This window comes from Aethalodelphis obliquidens, unplaced genomic scaffold, assembly GCF_003676395.1.
Source record: "Aethalodelphis obliquidens isolate GAN/ISIS:26980383/991018 unplaced genomic scaffold, ASM367639v1 scaffold57, whole genome shotgun sequence".
Lineage (NCBI taxonomy): Eukaryota > Metazoa > Chordata > Mammalia > Artiodactyla > Delphinidae > Aethalodelphis > Aethalodelphis obliquidens.
In genome coordinates, this window is record NW_020838001.1 from 6,180,884 (window position 1) to 6,205,865 (window position 24,982).

At 44.6% G+C, this 24,982-nt stretch overlaps 1 protein-coding gene across 3 annotated transcripts in view; it reads right to left on the minus strand.

The window, feature by feature from the left end:
- Nucleotides 1–5,776: 5,776 nt before the first annotated feature.
- CASS4 (Cas scaffold protein family member 4) overlaps nucleotides 5,777–24,982 on the minus strand; it is a 46,793-nt gene continuing 27,587 nt past the window's right edge. For 2 of the 3 annotated variants that reach the window (XM_027086943.1, XM_027086941.1), the window contains 5 exons: nucleotides 23,980–24,081; nucleotides 14,044–14,127; nucleotides 11,309–12,616; nucleotides 10,050–10,127; nucleotides 5,777–7,051 (listed from right to left, as the gene is read on the minus strand). In XM_027086943.1, coding sequence (XP_026942744.1) covers nucleotides 6,641–7,051; nucleotides 10,050–10,127; nucleotides 11,309–12,616; nucleotides 14,044–14,127; nucleotides 23,980–24,081 — 1,983 coding nt within the window. In that variant the 3' untranslated portion in view covers nucleotides 5,777–6,640. The remainder of the gene's footprint in view (nucleotides 7,052–10,049; nucleotides 10,128–11,308; nucleotides 12,617–14,043; nucleotides 14,128–23,979; nucleotides 24,082–24,982) is intronic. The other variant, XM_027086942.1, reaches the window with a different exon arrangement.

Consider the following 24,982-nt stretch of genomic DNA (forward strand, 5'->3'; position numbering starts at 1 on the left):
AAGGGGCTTCCTCAAATGAGGCCCATCTAACCACAGATGCCAGGATCCTTGACCTCTCCCCGCAAAGCTGCTGATGACACCCAGTGGTGATGACTCTCAGGGCATTAAAGTTGAGGCAGCTGGATGTTTTTTCTCTTCCTCCTTGGTTTCTTTTTTTAGAGTATTGGTCTCTAAGGTACTTCTTGTTGCAGACTATACACAGCTAAGTTGATTATTATCATCAGTAGCAACTAATCTGTGTTGAGAGCTGTCAGGCATTGTATTCCGTGCTTTATTTGATTTGAGCCATTTCATTTCCAGCGCACTGGGCAGCAGGTTCGTTATCTGCTGCTTCTTCCCACTGCCTTTGCTGAATGAACCAGTAAAGGATATTCCCTTACAAGGATCCTTGGTGACAACTTTGATCCTTGGATCAAACTGTGAACTTGAAGGGCAGGAGAGGAATGAAATCATGAAAGAGAAAAACATTACCCTCTAGCAAAATCAGTATTCCTTAACCTTTCTGGGGTCATTGGACCTGTCGGAGAATTTGATGAAAACTTTGGACTTATTCCGCAGAAGAATATCCATAAGCATGTAGGAAATTTTACTACAGTTTATACGTGTATGTATTTCATTCATGACTTCCCGAGGCCCAGGTTAAGAACCAATACTTTAAATGCTTCTACTGGGTGTTACTATAGTTCCCAAATATTTCAGACTTCTAAACTGTTGAGAGTTTGATTTCCGGTTAGCTCTGCCCATGTGCTCTCCAGAGGTGCAGTTTTAAATTCTGTTTGGAGGGACTTCCCTGGTGGCGCAGTGGTTAAGAATCCGCCTGCCAAGGCAGGGGACACGGGTTCGAGCCCTGGTCCGGGAAGATCTCACATGCCACAGAGCAACTAAGCCCGTGCGCCACAACTACTAAGCCTGCGCTCTAGAGCCCAAGAGCCACAACTACTGAGCCCACGTGACACAACTACTGAAACCCGCGTGCCTAGAGCCCGTGCTCCACAACGAGAGAAGCCACCGCAATGAGAAGCCCGTGCACTGCAACGAAGAGTAGCCCCTGCTCGTCGCAACTAGAGAAACTCATGCACAGCAGCGAAGACCCAACACAGCCAAAAATAAATAAATAACATAAATAATAAGAATTCTTTCTGGAAAAAGTTGATATGCAGAGTAACTCACTTTAAGAGTTAGCATAAAAAAAAAAACAACTGTGCTAGGATTCTTTAAGAATTTCACAGCCTCATTTAAGGTTACACTTGGGAGGATAACCCAAAGATGGTTAAAATAAAATAAAGTAGAAAATGGAATTGATTGCTGAGATAACTCAGGACAAAAATTACTTTTTGTTTGCAGTTTTAGTGAAATATTAAAAATATTCTAGGAGGGACTTCCCTGGCAGTCCAGTGGTTAAGACTCCGAGCTTCCACTGCAGGGGGTGCGGGTTTGATCCCTGGTCGGGGAACTGAGATCCCACAGGCCGCACGGTGTGGCCGAAAACAAAATATTCCAGGACTATATGGGCCTTACGTGAAGTGGCCTTTCAGCTCATGTCACTCCTTTCAGCTCATGGCTACTCCTTTCAGCTCATGTCACTGTCTTCTCTATCTTTCACTCAGTTCCAGCCTCACGGGCATGCTCCTCTCCGTTGAACTCTCCAGGTGTACGTCTACTCTGGGCACTCACCTTGCTATTCCCTTTCCAGAACACTCTTCCCCATGTTTGCCAGACCAGCTCCCTTCAGCGATGCATCACTCAGCTCCTGGTCCCCTATTTGGAGTCATCTTCCCAGACCTCTCCATCTAAAAGAGCACGTCTCCTCCATCATGCTACCCCCTACCTTGATTTAATTTCTTCCTTGCACTTCCCACCACTGATACCGTGTTATAAATTTAAATTTTGATATCTTGTTCACCATGGATTTTTTGCATTGATTTAGATTTTTAAAGTATGGCATCAAAGTATAATTTATCTTGATTATTAAGTTTTGGGGGAGCCCCCCTTACATTTTCCATCCAAAGAGAGTGCCTCACTCGCCTCACCCGGTTCTGGCCCTGGTTTTCCATCTCCCTCAGCTGGGATGAAAGCTGCATGATGCAGAGTCTTTGCTTTGGCCCCTGCAGCACCTCTAGTGATCAGCAGAGGCCTGGGCAGATAGGAGGTGCTCAATAAATGTTGAATGAATGAAAGGAAAAGGGCATTAGCAAATAACCTACATAAATGGGCAACTTTTGCAAAGGGGCAGCTTCAGGAGACATGGGGTGCCTACCTGGGGAGAACATAAAGTTTTTAAAAGATGCTTTGTTAAGAAAAATAGTTGCCACTGGGTGCTTGGGTCCACAGTGCTTATCACACTAGGAGATCTCTAAACAAGGCTTCTTACCACTTCCATCTTCCTGATGAAATTGAACTTAATTGAGATCAAGTGGCTACCACCACCATCACCACCATACCACCCACCATTTCCTCTTCCTACCTGGAGAGGGAACAGTACAGAAGTCTGGGTGTTAGAGAAAAATACTTAGCCAAAAGTTGCTGAAAGCTAAAAAATACGATTTTATCCTAATTTACAGGTTTTTTTCAGAAGTAATTTTCCTATTGAATTAATCGGTGGAAACTCATCCCACAACTGCTCTCTTTTTTAAAAAAGGAAGGAAACACATTTAGCTGAGAGCAGCAGTTTGCATTATTTTAAACCCAATGGTTTTGTACTTTGTTGACAAAGGTCCTTGGTTTGAACTCTTCTCAGGAAAGGAAGTATATATAGATATAGCTCCAGATCCGTGTGTGTGTGTGTTTCTCTCTCTGTCTTTCTCTATCTCTTTGGCTCTATCCATTGCTTGATCTCTCCACTCACATACATACATACATAGTATTCTGAAACCATTTGGGACCTGTTCATTACCTATTGGAGACTATGTCACTTCTAAAGGACTAAATGAGCTAAAACATCTGAAGCATTAGAACAGTGTCTGGAATATAGTAATCCCTTAATAGATACATCTTGTTGTTATCACTCATGTGTAAAACATCATTTTGCCCCCTGGAGTAAACAATTATTGGTGTCTCCCTGGAGCAACCCCTCCTCCTAACACCATTGCTAACTTTGCTAGGGGCTCCAGCTGGGACACAGCGCCCCAAGGGTCTCTCGTGTTTCTGCACATCTTCTGAGCAGAGGCATTGACTTGACATTTTTTTCTAGACTATCCTTTCCAGGATGTTTGTAACTAACTCCCTTGGAAGACAGAGATAACCTCTCCCTCCAGAGCAGAAGGGCAGGATTGTTTGCTGTCCAATATCGTAAAATAAGGTCTCCCTCTGAGGCAAAGCTTGGTCAGGTTTACACAGATACTATAAAAGATTGGGGCTTCCTATGTTCAGGGTTTTTTTTCTTTGGCTTTGATGCAAACCCACTGTGTGCACAGCATCACATGGGCCCACCTTTGCATTGCCCCTGGGACTTGAGGGATGTGAGGAAATGATGCAAAGATGAAACATAAGCTGCTTGCGAGGCTGGAAGAAAAGCCCCCTGACTGTGCAGGAGAGTTGACATGACAGGCCTGACTAATCTCCCTAGAGAGTCCTGCTTGCAAGGTTGCCTTTGGTGCTTGGATAGGAATTTGGATTTGAGGAGGGTTTTCACCATCCCCAGAGTTGATAAGAATGGTGCAGGGCCTAAACTGTTTGTACAAATGATGTGATTCATGCTGGATGCCTGCTCTCCTTTGGAGAGTCTGGAATTTTGGTCCAGGCCACACAGAGGCTGCCTGCATGATCAGCCCCAGTGAAGACCCTGGGGGCCAGGCTCTCAAGAGTTTCCCTAACCAGCAACATTGCCCGTGCGTTTGTCACAGCTCGCTGCTGGAGGAGTTAAGGGTGTCCTGTGTGACCTCTGGGAGGGGACTCTCAGCACCTCGAGCCTGGTTTCCTTGCTGCTTCGCCCCCGCCGCCTGTGCGCTTTCCCTTTGTCGATTTTGCTTTGTCTCCTCTCAGCGTGATGGCTCAGAGCTGTGAGCACAGCTATATGTGGGAACCTGTGAATCCTCCTATCGAATCACTGGACCTCGTCTTGGGGACCCTGACATAGCCTCTGACCTCAGTCTCGTGTCTTCTCTCAGCATTCATGAAGTTGTCACAGGCTAACTTGTGAATTTGAAGTAGGAGAAAATCTCAGACATGTCACAGTTCTTGTCAGATCTATCCCCTTACCTCTCTCGGGACACATGGGAGTGTGTGTGTGTGTGTGCGAGCGCGTGTATGTGTGTGTTTGCGTGCATGTGTGTGTGTGTGTTTGCGTGCGTGTGTGTGTGTGTGCGTGTGTGTGTAGGGGTGAATTCCAGGTCTAGGACAACTTGGGTATTACATGCCCTTCTCATCATGGAGCTTTCAGGGGCAGGCATCTGATCTAAACTAGTCCAAGCAAAAATCAAGACTCTTCCCCATTGGCCACAAACCAAGAAGGACATAACTCAGGGCAGCCACCCTGCAACCATGAGAGTTAACACAGAGAGAGTGGGACTGAGAAATTGGGCCTTGATGATTCTGCTGGAGGACCCAAAATCAGCTGTTCTTTTTAAAAATTTTTTAAATTAAAAAAATGTTTTATACAGCAGGTTCTTATTAGTTATCTATTTTATACATATTAGTGTATACATGTCAATCCCAATCTCCCAGTTCATCCCCCCCACCACTTTCCCCCCTTGGTGTCCATACGTTTGTTCTCTACATCTGTGGCTCTATTTCTGCCTTGCAAAACGGTTCATCTGTACCATTTTTCTAGATCCCACATACATGCATTAATATACGATATTTGTTTTTCTCTTTCTGACTTATTTCACTCTGTATAACAGTCTCTAAGTCCATCCACGTCTCTGCAAATGACCCAATTTCGTTCCTTTTTATGGCTGAGTAATATTCCATTGTATATATGTACCACACCTTCTTTATCCATTTGTCTGTTGATGGGCATTTTGGTTGCTTCCATGACCTGGCTATTGTAAATAGTGCTCCAATGAACATTGGGGTGCACGTGTCTTTTGAGTTATGGTTTTCTCTGGGTATATGCCCAATAGTGGGATTCCTAAAACCAGCTGTTCTTGAAGCCAGCCTGCCCCTGGATTAATTTAAGTTACTTGAGTCAATAAATTCCCTTTATTGCTTAAGAGAGCGTGGATATGGTTTTTGATCCCTTGTAACAGAAGGAGTCGTAGCTGATACAGATCACAGCTGCTCCCAGAATGTGGCTCTCTCCATTCTAGTGTAGGGAACCAAGCCTCACAAAGACGGGGTCCTTCTTTAGGGACCCTGAGACTAACTCAATGAAAATAATTAGTCTTTTGGCAGTCAACAATTTAAAAGAGCTTACTAAGTAGCAGGTAGGAACCGGAGCTAGTACCATTTCAGGTGATTTCCAGACTGGAGATGCCTAGTGGCTGAGGTGCACGTAGGAGATGTGAAGACTTGAAGTGATGATGTAACCATAGCAACGTAAGCTAAAGCCCCAGCTACAAGGAGAGGAAGAGGAGGTGGTTTGACTTGCGGGGGTGGTGGGGGGAGCTCTGGGCCCCTCTCAGATCTGTGCCCAGCGATAAGGATCCTGTTTATACCACACTTCCTGGCTTTGCTTTTCCTGAGCTAGCCTTGCGCATGCGAACTTGGCCTCTTCTGTAGCTCCTTGAACACTTTGGGGAGAAGCGTTTAAATGACACAAGTAAACATGTTGCTTTGGTACCAGAACCCAAGTGACACGGATCAAAGACTTTTCCAAAGAAAAGATTGCTACAAAGGATGTTGCAATTCATGACTGTATTTACGTAATATTATAAATGGTAACACATTTGAGACCACTGAGGTGTAAACCTTTTATGATCCAACATACTGAATTTATCAACACAGAACCTATAATGTACAAAATAAATTAATAGGGAACCCAACAGAACATGTTATGTTGCAAATTTACTGCTACTTATAACATGCCTGTTTTACTAGGTTCAGATAAAATAGCAATATATATATATATATGTATTTTTTTTGGTGTAAGATGCAGATACATAATTTGTACCAATCTCACAGAATTAGTTTAATCCAAAATGAAAAACTTATTATATTTTCTATCAGATGCAACAGAAATTGTTTGAAAATAATCTCTCCCCGCTTCTCCTACTTATTTTCTCCCTAGCACCTAATACATTGTGTATGTATTTCTTCATCATTTGTCTGTCTCCCCATTAGATTGTAAGCTCCTTGAGGGCAAAGCCTCAGTCTGATTCAGTGCTATATGCCCAGAACCTAGAACCTGACATATAATAGGTACCCAATAAGTAAGTACTGAATGAATGAGTTTAAAACAGGCACACATTTAGCCAATATAAAAATTGATTTCTATAACTTCATTTCACACACTGGCCCTACATGATAGGCTAAAAACTTTGGTCCTTAGTTCACACCTGATTCTCTTCCCTGACTCTCTGTGGGATAAGCCAATGTCCTGGGGTTGCTCAGCCACTTGGTAATACTGGGTTTGGGCACCACGGCTGTTGCCACCCCTTGGTGTATCCCCAGGCTGGCTTTTCCCAGAGCACAGACTTGCACAGGTTGTGGGTGTGAAGCTGAAGCGAAGAAGTTAACACGGAGAAGGAAGGAGGAAGGAGGCTCATTCCAACATCCCCCTGAATTGCTGCGTGTGCCGCTCCAGCTTCTTGGCCTCAGCCTGGAGGTGCTGCAGGGCGGCGGGGCTGGGATGCTGGAGTACGGCGTGCTTGGTGGCCAGCGCCAGGTCCTTGAGCAGGCTGCAGAGGCGGCTGCTGCCGCGCAAGATCTCGTTGCGCACGTCCCTCTCCTGGGTCTCCTGGCACAGCGTGTCCACCAGCTTCTGCCCGACCATGATGACTAGCTTGCTCTGCGCGATGAAGATCTCGGGGGGCTGGCCGTTGCCAAGACTGCTGTGCAACACGCCGATGGCTTTGAAGAGCGCCCCGAAATAGAGGCGGCAGTGTTCAGAAAGGCGGATTTTCTTCTCAGGATTCTGCTGACTCAAAGGTCGGGGGCAAAGGGAGCTAGGATTCTAGAGAAGAGAAAGGAAACAATGGATAAGAGAGAGATTCGATCGACAGGCTGTGGTTGTCTCTCTTTTCCTGTTTTTGCTCAATTTGCTAGACTTTTTGTAAGAAAAAGTACAGTTTTGTTTGGGAAGCCCCACAGTGCAACATTTGCCTAAGAAATTAATGTTAAGGTTTTCAAAGCACTGTTACATATAAATTATCTCTCAGGTATATAATTTTATATATTGCATTATATACATAAAATCATTCATATTAGATACATATAAAATCGTATTCAATCCTCTCTACAAACTGTTAGAAACCCATTCTAAGAAACTCGTTGACAATGACTAAATTTATAACTTAAAAAAAAATGCAGAAAACTTGATGGTGAGATTTAAAAATTTACTCAACAGGTTTTAAAGCATTTAAAAAACCCTTCCTAGTTCCAGTATCAGAGGTAAATCTGAATCCCCCAAATTTCCAGAAGAAATAAAAATATACTGACTTACCTGCTTTAAGATTAAAATATTTATCTTACTTGCTAATTAAAGTTTTATTTAAAGTTTACTTTCATGAATTTTATTTTCTGGAATGTGGAACCAAAGCCTGTTCACTGTTGAAAGATTCTCAGCATCAAACTTAGTGGAAATCCTACTCCAGGTAATAATCAAACACACTGCTATATTTAAATTGGATAACCAACAAGGACCTACTGTACAGCATGGGGAACTCTGCTCAATATTATATAACAACCTAAATAGGAAAAGAATTTGAAAAAGAATAGATACATGTATATGTATAACTGAATCACTTTGTATACACCTGAAACTAACACAACATTTTTATCAACTATACTCTAATATAAAATAAAAAGTTAAAAAAAAAAGCCCCTTTGTTAGGTTATAGGTGAGGAGACTGAGGCTTCCGGAAGAGAAGAGGCTGCCTAGGGTCACTCTACTAGCAAAATAAAGATCTGGAGCTCTTAGCCTAGTCAGCAAGTCTGAAACTCTCATTCTTTCTATTAAACTGTGCACTCTTATCAACCTACGGTCTTAAAACATCCAGCTCAGAAGCACTCAGACAGTGTTATAGTCTGACTGTGTCTCCCCAAAATTCATATCATGAAACTCTACCCCTCAGTGTGAAGTTATTGGGAGATGGGGCCTTTGGGAGGTGACCAGCATTAGATGAGATCATGTGGGTGGGGCCCCCAGGAATGGGGTTAGTGCTCTTCCAAGGGTTGCCCGAGAGCTTGCTTCCACCCTCTGCTCTCTGCCAGGTGAGGATACAATGAGAAGTGGGCAGTCTGCAGCCTGGAAGAGGGCTCTCACCAGAATCTGACCCTGCTAGCACCCTGGTCTTGGATTCCTAGCCTCTAGGACTGTGAGAAATACATTTCTACTGTTTATAAGCCACCCAGCCTATGGTACTTTATTGTAGCAGCACAAACAGATTAAGATAGACAGGTAAAGGGAAGAAAAGCCTGGGGTGTTGGTTGAGATGGACTCTCGGGGGGCAGGGAGCATGAGAAGGATGCATCAGAGGCTAGAAATGAGGAGCAACCATCTGGACATTGGAATGTTGGCATCTTGGCTTGGGAGTATTACCTGTAGGTAAACAAAAATGTACTATGATTTTTATTCTGGGCTGTTGGAAATCTCTAATTTTGGTTGTCACATTGACCAGGGAACACTACAGGCTACCAGTGGACAGGGGGCTAGGGATGCTGAACAGTCCATCCCATGCAGTGAAGAACTGCCCACCTGATGGTCAGTGGTCCCCCTGCCACCCCCACTGAGAAGCAGTCAGTCTAAAGCAGGGTTTTTCCAAGGGTGATCCTTGGACCTCCAGCACCTGGGAACTTGTTAGAAAAGAAAATTCTCAGGCCCTTCCCTAGACCTACTGAATCAGAAACTCTGGGGTGGGGTCTAGCCCTCTGGGTTTTAACAAGCGCTATAGGAAACTATGACACACTCTCAGGTTTTAGAACCACTGGTCCAAGGCATACTTCGTGCTGAACAAAATAGCATGACTTTTAGCAATCTGACAGGCCCCAAGTTTTGGGTTTGGGGTTTGCAGAACGAAGCATCAGGACGCCTGGGTTATTATCTTAGTTGGCCTCTGAGAAGGCAAACAATCTTGTCCACATCATTGGATATCTCTGTCCCTTCTCGCCCATGCTGCCCTCCCCACCCCCCATCAGCCAGGAGGTTGAATGGGTTCATTGGTTCCCAGCCTTCAGTTATTCAAAGAAAACCTTCACACATTACGCCCTTTCCACCTTCCTCTTAACTTCGGTCAGCTACATCCTTCTTTTTAAGTGATCAGCTGTTTTTACTTAAGTTAAAACTTTTAAACTCGGTAAATGGAAAACTACTATCCTTTGCCACTAATAGGAGGTAAGCAATGAAAAATAAGTACAATGATAACATTTTTGATTTAAAAAAAAAAGGAAGAAGATCAAATGTCAGAGAGGTGTTGAAGATACACAGGCCCCAAACCAAAATGTTTTTTTCTGTTGTAATCAGAAACATTAAAAGGGAATGTCAAACAGATACATGCACAGAGGGAAGATCAAGTGAAGACACAGGGAGAAGACAACCATGTACAAGCCAAGGAAAGACACTGGAGAAGAAACGAACCCTGATCTTGGATTTCTAGCCTCCAGAATTGTGAGAAAATAAATTTCTATTGTTTAAGCCAAAGGGGAAAAAATGTCAACAAGAATGTGAGTCCGTGTGACTTCATGCCATGTCAGTATCTCCTGTGATAAATTTGCAGAGCACCTAGAATTATTTCACTGATGGTTAAAGGACCATGTTCCACGTTTTGGGGCTCATTGGACTTGCTCATCTCCAGGGTTCCTTCTATTATAAAAAAGGAAGAACCGTCACAAAACCAAGTCTCCTCCCATGTGGGTCAGGGCTGTAATGCTGAATTATTCACAGCAGGAAACATCTCTGGGGATAAAGCCTATTAGTCCATCAGAAGTATTGGAGAGTCAGCATCATCGCTTACCTGGGTTTCTAAGTCTTTGTTTTCATCCAACCTTTGTTCCAAGATGGGCGTTTCTTTCTCTTCTAGGCTAGGCAACTCCTGAAACATAAAATCCCTTCAAATTACCAACTAGAATGGTCTTTATACTATTATATAGCTGTTTAAGTCCACTTTATAACTTGAGCATTCCTCGTTATGTTTTTGTTGATGGTTCTACCTTGTAATGACTTTTTCCAACAAAGGAGACTTCAGCAGCCCGAGGGCTGAATTTTGCCTACCAACATGGCCTAATATAATGACACACAATTTTATTGGGAAACGAAAAATAACCAAATTTCCAGCTTCTCTAGAGTGTGTTAAAGCTCTTGCACCTCCAGGCATGTCAGCAGAAAACCAAGACTGGGGCTGAAAGCACTGAGTTATCTCCGTGACACAGGCCCCAGGTTACCTGCTGCATTTCTTGCAACTTTGTAATTCTCTCTCTTTTTCTTTTTTGGCTGCGTTGGGTCTTCCTTGCCACGTGTGGGCTTTCTCTAGCTGCAGCGAGCGGGGGCTACTCTTCGTTGCGGTGCACAGGCTTCTCATTGCAGTGGCTTGTTGCGGAGCACGGGCTCTTGGTGCGTGGGCTCTAGAGCGCAGGCTCAGTAGTTGTGGCGCACGGACTTAGCTGCTCTGAGGCATGTGGGATCTTCCCAGACCAGGGCTCGAACCCGTGTCTCCTGCACTGGCAGGCTGATTCTTAACCACTGCGCCACCAGGGAAGCCCTGCAACTTGCAATTCTTGAACTAAGGGTCTCTTTCTATAGTGTCTAGACTCATGGAGCAAAGTATTCCTAAGAGTAACTAGAGTCTGGAGGCTGCTAGGACCATGCACAACTTGGAAGAGTGTTTACAGTTCCTCTTCTGTTTCTAAGAAACACACTGACAATGACTAAATTTACAACTGTGAAAAATGCAAAGAAACTTGATGATGAGATGAAAAATTTTGTTCAAAGAACAGGTTTCACAAGGTTTTCAAAATCCTTTCTAATCCTAGCATCAGAGGTAAGCCCAAAACCCCAATTTTCCAGAAGACATCCTGTCTGCTTTAATATTAAGATACATATCTTACTTCTTACTAAGAGCTCACCTAGAATTTTACTTCCATGAATTTTATTTTCTGGAAAATGGAATCCTTATCTCCCCAAAGACGATAAAACAGATTCTCATCATCTAACTTACTGGTGACCACTCCAGATAAAAATGGAAAGTCCCCTTATAGTATACCACTCTGAACTCACCTGTTCACAAACATCTGTCCTATTTTTCTTTAATAGTTCAGGAGGGTGTTTGCTTTCCCTTTGTTTCTGAAAAGAAGCATTCCTTTGGTATGATTCAATCTCCTTTTGGGGAAGCCAGACGGATTTTGCAAGCTTAAATTCTGCATTTGGGGTCAATTGCATGGGGTCTTCCTTTTCACAGTTTGGCTTGAAAATGAGTCTCCCGTTGGCAATGACGAGGGAGGCGAACCTCTTGATGTCTTCTGGCACCATCCGCGCCGTCAGGACAAATCTCTCCAGGTCATCCAGGCTGTTTTGGACTTTGTTGGTCACAAGGACTTCCAGGGACCAATCGCAGCTCTCCAGACTTTCCTTTGTTTCAAGCAGGATTTGGTAGGAGTTGGAGATTGTCTGTAGCTGATCCCTAATTTTGGCCTGAAGTTTACTGTCGGTGAGGTTACAGGCGGTCCCACGGACGCCGCAGGCGAAATCCAGAAATTCTCTCAAGGATTCCTCTATGCGGTCGGCAGCCCTGCGGATCGCGTGGATATTGGCCTCCAGGTAGTCTCGGAACCTCCACTGCCTACTGACGAAGAGCAAGAGGCCCGCGACAGAGTTGTCCACCTTGTGCTGCAGAGCTGTGACTGTCTCTTTGGCCAAGTCCAGGTCCAAGGGGAGCTCTTTGGCTGACTCCTCCGAGAAGGAGCTAGAAGAGTGGCTAGACGTGGAGGAGCATGAGGAAAGGACGCTGGCTCTGCTGTCAGAACTGGAAACGGACAAGCCGTCTGGCTCAGGAGACGGCGATGCTGCCCGTCCGGAGAACCATGAGGAATTATGGTCCATGGAATTCTCTGAAGGCCCATCGGCTTTTCCCAGCTCTTTCCCAGCCTGAGGGACACTTAGCACTGCTTTAGGGACGTCGTAAATGTTCAGCCTGGTGTTCTTCTGTTCCACTCGGGAGATCAGAAAGCTTGAAGGGACCTTGTAGCTGACACCTTCATCCAAAGGGAATGCATCCCTGGGTGGTGGAAAGCTATGAGAAGGAATCTCTGGAAGGCTGAGTTTTTTCTGCATGGGCACGTTTTTCTGCGGGTGTGGACTGAGGGTCCTTGCTCTGCTGTTCTGAGGGCTGTGAAAACTGGACATGTACCTGGGGAGAGCACAGTGCCCCGATTTTTCCACAAAGCTGCTTAGAGATGCGTTTCTTACATCAGCCTTTTCCGGAGACACTGGCGTGTCATAAATCCATTCGGATTTCTGAGGGCTTGGCAACGTGTTGCAGCTGCCTCTCCTTAAGGCAATGCTTGACATCAGGGGAACACTCTGCCCCTGTGAAAAACCACACAAAGTCACCCAGTTTAGGAGCAATAAAAAGACAGTATGAGCGACTCAGGTGACACATGTGTATTATACTGAGGACCCACCAAGTGCTTGGCACTGTGCTTCTTAAAAATCTGATCAACACTCCCCTACTCACGCCTCTTCTGTTGCTCCCCACTGCTGTTATCACTCAAGCCCTTCACAGTCGGGCTCCAACCTCCTTTTGAGCCTCCTTGCTCTCTGCTTCTGCCACCACCCTCCTTAAAAGTCCAGCTACCCTTGCTGTTTACCTTCCCCTGAACACAGAATGCTCTCTTGAACCACTATATTTAATTTTACCCAAACTGGTTCCTCTGCTCTAAATGTCTTCCCAACCCCTTGCTTTCCATCTAACAAACTCCTATGCATCCTTTGTGACACTGCTGAGTTGCCACCTTGGGCATAGGTACATTTATTTATACATGTGACAGAATCCAACGATAAACATGATTACAGATTTCAAATTAAGGCACCTCCTTTTTATACAAATAAAAACCTACCTTGATGCAACATGTCTCCAAGGTATACAATAAGAAGAAGCATTTATCTAAAGTCTACTGAGCTCATGGGACTTCCCTGGTGGCGCAGTGGTTAAGAACTCGCCTGCCAACGCAGGGGACACAGGTTCGAGCCCTGGTCCAGGAAGATCCCACATGCCGCGGAGCAACTAAGCCCGTGCGCCACAACTACTGAGCCTGCGGCGCCTAGAGCCCGTGCTCCGCAACAATAGAAACCACCGCAATGAGAAGCTGCGTACTGCAGCGAAGAGTAGCCCCCGCTCACCACAATTATAGAAAGCCCGCCTGCAGCAATAAATACCCAACACAGCCAAAAATAAATAAGTAAATTAATTAATTAAAATAAATAAATAAAACAAAATAAAATAAAGTCTACTGAGCTCTTGCTCTGTGCCAAGCACTGTACTAGGTCTTTTGCAGGGATTATGTCAATTCTCACATAAGTTTGTAATAAGAAACGGAGGCATATGGAAGTTAAAGGATCTAAACCACGTAGCTTGTTCTGTTCCTGAATGCCATTGCAGTTACAAGTTTTGCCTCCAGTGAAGTAAGTTCTGCTGTGAGGGACTTGCATTCCTAATTTTTTTTTTTTTCTTTTGCAGTACGTGGGCCTCTCACTGTTGTGGCCTCTCCTGTTGCGGAGCACAGGCTCCGGACGCGCAGGCTCAGTGGCCATGGCTCATGGGCCCAGACGCTCTGCGGCATGTGGGATCCTCCCAGACCGGGGCACGAACCCGTGTCCCCTGCATCGGCAGGCAGACTCTCAACCACTGCGCCACCAGGGAAGCCCTGCATTCCTAATTTTGACCAAGCAAACAACATTTCCCAGAGGCCATTCAGGTTTGCATAGCATCGGATCTCAGCGCCCGTCATACTTACGTTTGGTTGGCTGGCAGGGGGACCAAGTGCTGCTTTTTGGGGGCTGGGGAGGATGTCATATAGCTGCTGCTGCTTCCCTGGCTCCTGGAGAAAGACCACAAAGAAGGACAACATGAATTTTTCCCTCCTGATGGCTGCACATCACAAACTCTCTCCACTCCAGTGTTCCTTTTTTTTTCCAAATGAAAACACAAATCACTGAAGACTTGGGGGATTTCAGTCATGATGCTTTCATGGTGGAAGTGTGTGCTCTACTGGGTATATTTTCAACAATGGACTCTGTGCTTTAGAAAAGGTGACTTCTAGATCGAAGGTGGGGACAAACTATAGAGAGAATTAGCTGCAGCTGCAGTTAAAAACGGTAGTTCATTTCCTCTTGTTAGTTCACCTTAAGATTGAATTAAAGAAGAATAAATATAAGATTGGGACTTACTATGTCTTTTTCCTTTCTTGTTTTTCTCAGCAGAAATTTTCCTGTGCTTGTAAGTCATGTATTCATCCTGCAAATATTTACTGAGTGCCTACTAACGACTACACACTGAACCATATGACATATATACACCCAGTAATGAGCAAAAGACATGGCGCCTCTACAGATAATAGGCTTTTTTTGGGTGCAACAATTAGGAAATACATATTTTAGGATAAAAAAAACAGGTTCCATGTTCCAAAGCGAGGTGAGAGAGCACCAAAACAGGTTTTGCAAAGAAAGAGAGAAAAAGCTGGAATTTGGAGAGGGGGTATCTTTGGAGCGAGCTGGGCTGTGAGTGTCCTGCTCTCCCCTTCTCAGTGGGGGGAGGAAAGGATGCTTTTCACTCCCTTCAGGCAAAGTGGAAAGTGCCCCACGGAACCTTCCGAGATTTGAGCTGTGCCACCTGAGCTTGGGGTCATAGTGCACAATGTCTAACTCTGCTTGAGAAAAGTTAAAGGTGAGAATCTTCTGACAAAGCACAGGGTGGTGGCTGGGCTGAGGGGGTCTGTTCTCAGGGCGGGGACCAGGCGGAGCAATGGGAAGCCCCTGCCTTGGCATAACATTTAAAGGTGCACCAACAAACTCAGTGTCTAAGATAAATAATATTTTAATGCAATACACTTTAAAATCGCAATTGATGTGAAAAAATCGTGATGAACAAAATATCAACATTTTGAATAAAGAAATGATCCACAGGGCCGGGACGAGGGCGAGGCAAGTGAAGTAAGTCCTGCAAATGTGTCTTTGTTTAAAACTTTGGGGGAGAAAGTGCCCCATTCTCCATACCCCACCCGCCCCCCAGTCCTGACCCTGGGGTCCATTGCGGCTGAGGGAGCCCGTGCGTTCTCTGTGGACCAGACGTGGGCTGCATGGGAGCTGGAGCCAGGCCTAGAGGGTGAGAGCATCTCAGGAGGGTGAGGCTGGAGATGACCGGCTGCCTGGAGCTCAGGGAGGAACCTTCAGCCACCGGCCAGAGGACAAGCATCTGCCCACCCTGTGCAACTTGCAGGTAAGAGATACCCAGCATGGGACTTCCCTGGTGGTCCAGTGATTAGGGCTCCAGACCCTCACTGCTGAGAGCCCAGGTTCAATCCCTGGTTGGGAACTAAGATCTCACAAGCCACGCAGCCAAAAATACAGAGAGAGAGAGAGAGAGAGAGAGATACCTGGCAATCGGGGGAGGCGGGGAGGGGTTGGCACTCGCAAAAATGTCCCCGAAGAGAAAGAATCAGCCTGCAGTGCTCGCTGCCTCCATGGGGTAACACTGCACCATCCCTCCCACAGAACCAGGCACGCGGGACCTTTCCACCTCTGCCCTGCCTCCCTGCTTCCCCTCAGCCCCGCAGGAGCCTGAGGTCACCCAGTGAGAAGGAACCCGAGGTGGGGAACTAGCAGAGAATCCAGCCAGCCCTCCGTCCCTGCAGCAGGAGCCCAGGCCCTGCAAACAAGCTGAGAGAGCACGAGCTTTCGCTTTAAATATAGTAGGAACTTCGGGTATTGCCTGCACTGAACATTAAATTCCTCCATTGAGACTAATTATTACCTGTGAGGGACCAGGAAGTCACAGAGAAGGCCTGAATTTTTATTTAGACTAGAGCAGTGGCCTTTAGCCCTGGCTGTGCTCCAGAACCATCTGGGAGCTTTAAAATTACTGCTGCCCAGGGCCCACCCAGACCTCAAACATCAGCGCCCCTGGGTGTGGTTCCAGGATGCAGGCGTGGGTGAAGCACCCAGGCCATTCCGATGTGCATTGATGGGCAGGGCAGAACACAGCCACCGGGCAATTTTGATGGGCTGAGAAGTGAGTGAAGTTGTTTTCTGATTAAACGAAGCATGTCTTACAGAAGTGATGTACTAGTAACATTCAAATAAGTTTAAAAAAATCCCAAAACCTAAAATTTCCTCCCCCAGAGATAATCAATGTTAAGATAACCAATGATAATGTTAAGACTGTGATGTGGGACTTCCCTGGTGGCGCAATGGCTAAGAATCCACCTGCCAGTGCAGGGGACATGGGTTCGAGCCCTGGTCCAGGAAGATCCCACATGCCACGGAGCAGCTAAGCCCCTGCGCCACAACTACTGAAGCCCACACGCTCTAGGGCACATGTGCTGCAACTAATGAGCCCGTGTGCTGCAACTACTGAAGCTCAGGTACCTAGAGCCTGTGCTCCGCAACAAGAGAAGCCCTCCTGTTCACTGCAACTAGAGAAGGACTGCGCACAGCAACGAAGACCCAACGCAGCCAAAAACCAACAAAAAAGATGTATATCCTTCATGATATTATTACTTTTAAAAAGTGCAGGGGGGTGGAGTCAAGATGGCAGTGTGGGAAGACACCAAGTTAGCGTCTCCCCACAACTAGGGCACCTGCCGGCTGCTGGTGTGGGACCCTGATGCCCAAGGAGACGGGAGGAACCCCCAAGTGAACTGGTAGGACATGGGAGGACTGAGCGGGGAGAAGAAATGGGGGCCAGACAGGATTGGTGCCCCTGAGGCTGGGGAGACCAGGGGAGGCAGGCAGGAGGGCCTCTCCAAGAAGAGCGGGAGGGGAGTGAACGGTGATTACCCCTCCCACTGGGGCCGGGGAGCCTGCTCAGCTCCGCGGCTGGTAGCTGCCCCGCCAAAGCCCCCTCAAGGCCGCGTGGGTCCCAGGGGCAGAGGAGGGAGGCCATGGAGATCAAGAAAGGCAGGCAGGAGGGGCCCTCCGGGAGGAGAGGGAAAGGAGCGGAGGGCGATTGCCCTGCCTACTCGAGCCCAGGAAGCCTGCTGGGTTCCCAGGTGAGGTCCCCCGCCCTCTGAGACCAGGGGTGGGGGGCACGCCTGGGCCCCTTCTGTTCCTTGAGCCTAAGCCCCACCCGCCACAGCCCTCAGGGCCTTTTCCAGCCCTGTGGGTCCTGAGCATAGGCCCTGCCCACCACCCAAACCCGCCCTTGCTTAGGACCCGCCCTCCACAGCCAAGGCCTTCCCCCCCCCTTTTTTTTCTTTTTCCTTTCCTTTTTTTTTCTTTTCCCTCATCCTCTTTTTTACTATTGTGGTAGTGATGTACCTTCCAGTTGCTGATTCATGTATATTTTTATTTTTATGTTCTTTCTAATATATCTGTTAGTTTCCTAGTCTAATTTTATTTTTTACTATGTTATTGTTCTTCTTCTTTTTTTTTTTTGCCACCCCATGTGGCTTGGGGGATCTTGATTCATGTACTGGGGGTGGGGAAGAAGTTACTGCGGTGGGAGCTCCAAGTCCAAACCACTGGACTAACAGAGAACCTCAGACCCCCAGGAAATATTCATCAGAGTAAAGTCTCACGGAGGTCCTCATCTCAGCATCAAGACCCAGCTCTACCCAACAGCCTACAAACTCCAGTGTTGGAAGCCTCAGGCCAAACAACCAGTAAGAAAGGAACACAATCCCACTCATAAAAAATTTAAAAAAAAATTTTTAAATGAGATGGCAAAAAAATATATCACAGATGAAGGAGCAATGTAAAAACCTACAAGACCAAATAAATGAAGAGGAAATAGGCAATCTACCTGAAAAAGAATTCAGAGTAATGATAGTAAAGATGATCCAGAATCTTGGAAATAGAATGGAGGCACAGATTGAGAAAATACAAGAAATGTTTAACAAAGATCTAGAAGAACTAAAGAACAAACAGAGATGAACAACACAATAACTGAAATGAAAAATACACTAGAAGGAATCAATAACAGAATAACGGAGGCAGAAGAATGAATAAGTGAGCTGGAAGAAAAAATGGTGGATAAAAATGCCAAGGAGCAGAGTAAAGAAAAAAGAATGAAAAGAATTGAAGACAATCTCAGAGACCTCGGGGACAACACTACATGCATCAACATTCAAATTATAGGGGTCCCAGAAGAAGAAGAAAAAAAGAAAAAGGCTGGGAAAATATTTGAAGAGATTATAGTGGAAAACTTCCCTAACATGGGAAAGGAAATAGTCACCCAAGTCCAGGAAGCACAGAGAGTCCCATGCAGGATAAACCCTAAGAGAAACAGACCAAGACACATATTAATCAAACTAACATATGTTAAATTCAAAGAAAAAACATTAAAAGCAGCAAGGGAAAAACAAAAAATAACACACAAAGGAATCCCCATAAGGTTATCAGCTGATTTTTCAGCAGAAACTCTGCAGGTCAGAAGGGAGTGGCAGGATATACTTAAGGTGATGAAAGAGAAAAACCTAAAACCAAGATTACTCTACTCAGCAAGGCTCTCATTCAGATTCAGTGGAGAAGTCAAAAGCGTTTTAGACAGACAAAAGATAACAGAATTCAGCACCACCAAAACAGCTTTACAACAAACGCTAAAGAAACTTCTCTAGGCAGGAAACAAAAGAGAAGAAAAAGACCCACAAAAACAAACCCAAAACAATTAAGAAAATGGTAATAGGAACATACATATCAATAATAACCTTGAATGTAAATGGATTAAATGCTCCAACCAAAAGACACAGACTGGCTGAATGGACACCAAAATAAGACCCATCTATATGCTGTCTACAAGAGACCCACTTCAGACCTAGGGACACATACAGACTGAAAGTGAAGGAATGGAAAAAGATATTCCATGCAAATGGAAATCAAAAGAAACCTGGAGTAGCAATAATCATACCAGATAAAAGAGACTTTAAAATAAAGACTGTTACAAGAGATAAGGAGAGACACTACATCAAGGGATCAATCCAAGAAGAAGATATAATAATTAATGTTTATGCACCCAACAAAGGAGCACCTCAGTACATAAGGCAAATGCTAACAACCATGAAAGGAGAAATCGAAAGTAACACAATAAGAGTAGGAAACTTTAACACCCCACTTACACCAATGGACCGATCATCCAAACAGAAAATAAATAACAAAACACAAGCTTTAAATGACACAATAGACCAGATAGATTTAATTGACATTTATAGAACATTCCATCCCAAAGTGGCAGAATACACTTTCTTCTCAAGTGCACATGCAACATTCTCCAGGACAGATCACATCTTGGGTCACAAATCAAGCCTCGGAAAATTTAAGAAAATTGAAATCGTATCAAGCATCTTTTCTGACCACAACACTATGAGATTGGAAATAAATTACAGGAAAAAAAAACTATAAAAAACACAAATACATGGAGGCTAAACAGTGTACTACTAAATAACCAAGAGATCACTGAACAAATCTAAGAAGAAATTAAAAAATACATAGAAACAAATGACAACAAAAACACGATGACCCAAAGCCTATGGGATGCAGCAGAAGCAATTCTAAGAGGGAAGTTTATAGCAATTCAACCTCACCTCAAGAAGCAAGAAAAATCTCAAATAAACAATTTAACCCTACACTTAAAACAACTAGAGAAAGAAGAACAAAGAAAACCCAAAGTCAGTGGAAGGAAAGAAATCATAAAGCTCAGAGAGGAAATAAATGAAATAGAAATGAAAAAAACACTAGCAAAGATCAATAAAACTAAAAGCTTGTTCTTTGAGAAGATAAACAAAATTGATAAACCCTTAGCCAGACTTATCAAGAAAAAAAGGGAGAGGATGCAAATCAATAAAATCAGAAATTTTTTTAAAAAAAAGGAGAAGTTACAACGGACACCGCAGAAATACAAAGTATCATAAAAGACTACTACAATCAACTATTTGCCAATAAAATGGACAACCTGGAAGAAATGGACAAATTCTTAGAAAGGTATAACCTTCCAAGACCGAACCAGGAAGAAATAGAAAATATAAACAGACCAATCACAAGCAATGAAATTGAAACCGTAATTAAAAATCTTCCAACAAACAAAAGTCCTGGACCAGATGGCTTCACAAGTGAATTCTATCAACCATTTAGAGAATAGCTAACACCGATCCTTCTCAAACTCTTCCAAAAAATTGCAGAGGGAGAAACACCCCCAAATTCATTCTATGAAGCCAACATCACCCTGATACCAAAACCAGAAAAAGATATCACAAAAAAAGAAAATTATAGACCAATATCACTGATGAACATAGATGCAAAAATCCTGAACAAAATACTAGCAAACAGAATCCAACAAAACAGTTAAAGGATCATACAGCATGATCAAGTGGGATTTATACCAGGGATGCAAGGATTCTTCAATAACACAAATCAATCGATGTGATACACCACATTAACAAATTAAGGAATAGAAACCATATGATCATCTCTATAGAGGCAGAAAAAGCTTTTGACAAATTTCAACACCCACTCATGATAAAAACTCTCCAGAAAATGGGCATAGAGGGAACCTATCTCAACATAATAAAGGCCATATATGACAAACCCACAGCAAGCATCATACTCAAAGATGAAAAACTGAAAGCATTTCCCTAAGATCAGGAACAAGACAAGGATGTCCACTCTTGGCACTCTTATTCAACATAGTTTTGGAAGTCCTAGCCACAGCAATCAGAGAAGGAAAAGAAATAAAAGGAATACAAATTGGAAAAGAAGTAAAATTGTCACTGTTTGCAGATGACATGATACAATACATAGAGAATCCTAAAGATACCACCAGAAAACTACTAGAACTAATCAATGAATTTGGTAAGGTTTCAGGACACAAAATTAATGCACAGAAATCTCTGGCATTCCTATATACCAACAATGAAAAATCAGAAAGAGAAATTAAGGAAACACTCCCATTTACCACTGCAACAAAAAGAATAAAATACCTAGGAATAAACCTGCCTAAGGAGGCGAAAGCCTTGTACTCAGAAACCTATAAAATACTGATGAGGGGCTTCCCTAGTGGCACAGTGGTTAAGAATCCGCCTGCCAATGCAGGGGACCAAGGTTCGATTCTTGGTCTGGGAAGATCCCACATGCCACGGAGCAACTAAGCCCATGCGCCACAACTACTGAGTCTGCGCTCTAGAGCCTGCAAGCCACAACTACTGAGCCCGCATCCCACAATTACTGAAGCCCGCGCACTCTAGGGCCCATGCTCCGCAACAAGAGAAGCCACCACAATGAGAAGCCCCGCGTGCAGCAACAAAGACCCAATGCAGCCAAAAATAAATTTTAAAAAAACACTAATGAATGAAATCAAAGATGACATAAACAGATAGAGAAATATAGTATGTTCTTGGATTGGAGGAATCAATATTGTGAAAATGACTATACTACCCAAAGCAATCTACAGAGTCAATGCAATCCCTATCAAACTATCAATGGCATTCTTCACAGAATTAGAACAAAAAAGTTTACAATTCGTATGGAAACACAAAAGACCCCAAATAGCCAAGGCAATCTTGAGAAAGAAAAACGTAGTTGGAGGGATCAGGCTCCCCAACCTCAAACTATACCACAAAGTTACAGTAATCAAGGCAGTATGGTACTGGCACAAAACAGAAATATAGATCAATGGTACAAGATAGAATGCCCAGAGATAAACCCATGCACATATGGGCACTTAATTTATGACAAAGGAGGAAGAACATACCATGGAGAAAAGACAGCCTCTTCAATAAGTGGTGCTGGGAAAACTGGACAGCTACATGTAAAAAATGAAATTAGAACTCTCCCTAACACTGTATACAAAAATAAACTCAAATGGATTAATGTCCTAAATGTAAGGCCAGACACTATAAAACTCTTAGAGGAAAATGTAGACAGAACACTCTATGACATAAATCACAGCAAGATCCTTTTTGACCCACCTCCTAGAGTCATGGAAAGAAAAGCAGAAATAACCAAATGGGACTTAATTAAACTTAAAAACTTTTGCACAGCAAAGGAAGCCAAAAACAAGACAAAAAGACATCCCTCAAAATGGGAGAAAATATTTGCAAATGAAACAACAAAGGATTAATCTCCAAAATATACAAACAGCTCATGGAGCTAAATATCAGAAAGACAAACAGTCCAGTTAAAAAATGGGTGGAAGACCTAAATAGACTTTTCACCAAGGAAGACATACAGATGGCCAAGAGACACATGGAAAGATTCTCAAAGTCACTAATTATTAGAGAAATGCAAATCAAAACTACAATGAGGGCTTCCCTGGTGGCGCAGTGGTTGAGAGTCCGCCTGCCGATGCAGGGGACACGGGTTCGTGCCCTGGTCCGGGAGGATCCCACATGCCGCGGAGCGGCTGGGCCCGTGAGCCATGGCCGCTGAGCCTGCGCGGCTGAAGCCTGTGCTCCGCGGCGGGAGAGGCCACGGCAGTGAGAGGCCCACGTACCGCAAAAAAAAAAAAAAAAAAGAAAAAAACTACAATGAGGTATCACCTCATGCTGGTCAAAATGGCCATTATCAAAAAAATCTAAAAACAATAAATGCTGGAAAGAGTGTGGTGAAAAGGGAACCCTCCTGCACTGTTGGTGGGAATGTAAATTGATACAGCCACTATGGAAAACAATATGGAGGTTCCTTACAAAACTAAAAATAGAACTACCATGCGACCCAGCAATCCCACTACTGTGCATTTACCCTGAGAAGACCATAATTCAAAAAGAGACATGTACCACAATGTTCATTGCAACACTATTTACAATAGCCAGGACATGGAACCAACCTAAATGTCCATCGACAGATGAATGGATAAAGAAGATGTGGCACATATATACAATGGAATATTACTCAGCTATAAAAAGAAATGAAATTGAGTTACTTGTAGTGAGGTGGATGGACCTAGAGTCTGTCATACAGAGTGAAATAAGTTAGAAAGAGAAGAGCAAATACCATATGCTAACACATATATATGGAATCTAAAAAAAAAAAAAAGGTACTGATGAACCTAGTTACAGGGCAGGAATAAAGATGTAGATACAGAGGGTGGACTTGAGGACACGGGGTAGCACTGACATATATACACTACCGAATGTAAAATAGTTAGCTAGTGGGAAGCAGCAGCATAGCACAGGGAGATCAGCTCGGTGCTTTGCGATGACCTAGAGGGGTGGGATAGGGAGGGTGGGAGGGAGGCTCTGGAGGGAGGGGATGTGGGGATATAGGTATCCATATGGCTGATTCACTTTGTTGTACAACACAACTAACACAGTATTGTGAAGCAATTATACTCCAATAAAGATCTATTAAAAAAAAATAGACTCCATACTCCCACTGCAGGAGAACTAAGATCGCGCCTGCCAAAATAAAAGTGCTTTGGAAACCGAAAAAAAAAAAAAAAGTGCAGATATGTGTATGTGTATGTTTGTGTGTATACATATGCGTGGATATAAAGTATCTATTACAAATGAAAAGTAAAAAAGTTTTAAATATTCAGAATTCAAATAGTAGTAATGTTCTCGTGAGTAGGTCTGGGCTCCCTGGGCACAAAGCTGGTTTCTGAGGGAAGATGTGTCCTTTGGAGTCAGGACTGATGCTCCAGGAGATATCTCAGTGGTAAAGCCGAAATGCAGGGTCTGCGTGACCCTGAGACCCCACAATGGATGGAGAGGTGTGGGAAGAGCAGGGCCACGGCTGAGGCTCACCTTTAGGGCTGGGAGGCACCGGCTCTGGGCAGGCACATCGTACACCTGGCAAGGCAGAGCTGGCAACGAGGTCCGAGCAGGCCTGGGAATTGTGAAGAGGGCCTTGGGGAGAAAAAGAAGAGTTGAGGGAAAGAAACGTCACCACTGAGTCCACGGGTCATGAGACAGCAAAGGCAGCTCTGACACACTGGGATGTTCTCTGGGCACCTCTAATTGGAAGCCCTTCGCTCTGAGACTGGGAACAGCAGCACGCTGTTGGGGAGGTCCATGGTGGAGGGCAGTCTTCCTCACATGCTGGCCCATAGCTGCCTGCATCAGCCTCACCTGGGAAGCAGGCTGGAATGCAGATTCCTGGGCTCCGCGTCCGTGGTACGGAATTTCTGAGTCTTGATGGAGAAACTGAAAAACTGCTGTATCATCAAGTTTCCCGGGTGATTCTGCTGTTCTCTAGGGATCCCAGGCTGTGATTCGAACGCTGGGTTATTAATGTTTGTCTAATGATGCTGAGGATGCAGCCGTGAATGCGGCAGGCAGGGGGGCTTTACAGGTGCTACCTGATCCTCTGCTCTGTGATCCCCTTCACTGCCGCAGATTAGTAAACCGGACTTGGTCCCTGCTGGTCTTTGGCTGATCTGTCCAGGACAAACTCAGCAATGGTTCCCCATTATGCTCTGGGTTAATTCCAAGCTCCTTGCAGGCCATGCCCTGCCCAACCCCAGGGACTATGCATGGTGTGTCCCCAGTTGTCAGCCATCACCTTCCTTCCTCCCTGCCCACCCCCCTCCTTATTGGAACACAGCGAGCTCTCTCCCACCGCAGAGCCTGTCCAAACACGGTTCCACTGCCTACCACTCCCCAAGCACCACAGGTCCATTTTATTTATGCAGCTGACTTTGTGGGTCACACTTGCCCAAGAGACAACCTACAGACTACAAGGGGACTTTCCTGTGTTTGGAATTTTAGGTGGAAAGAAGTCAGTTCAAAAATGCCCAGTGTTTCTCGG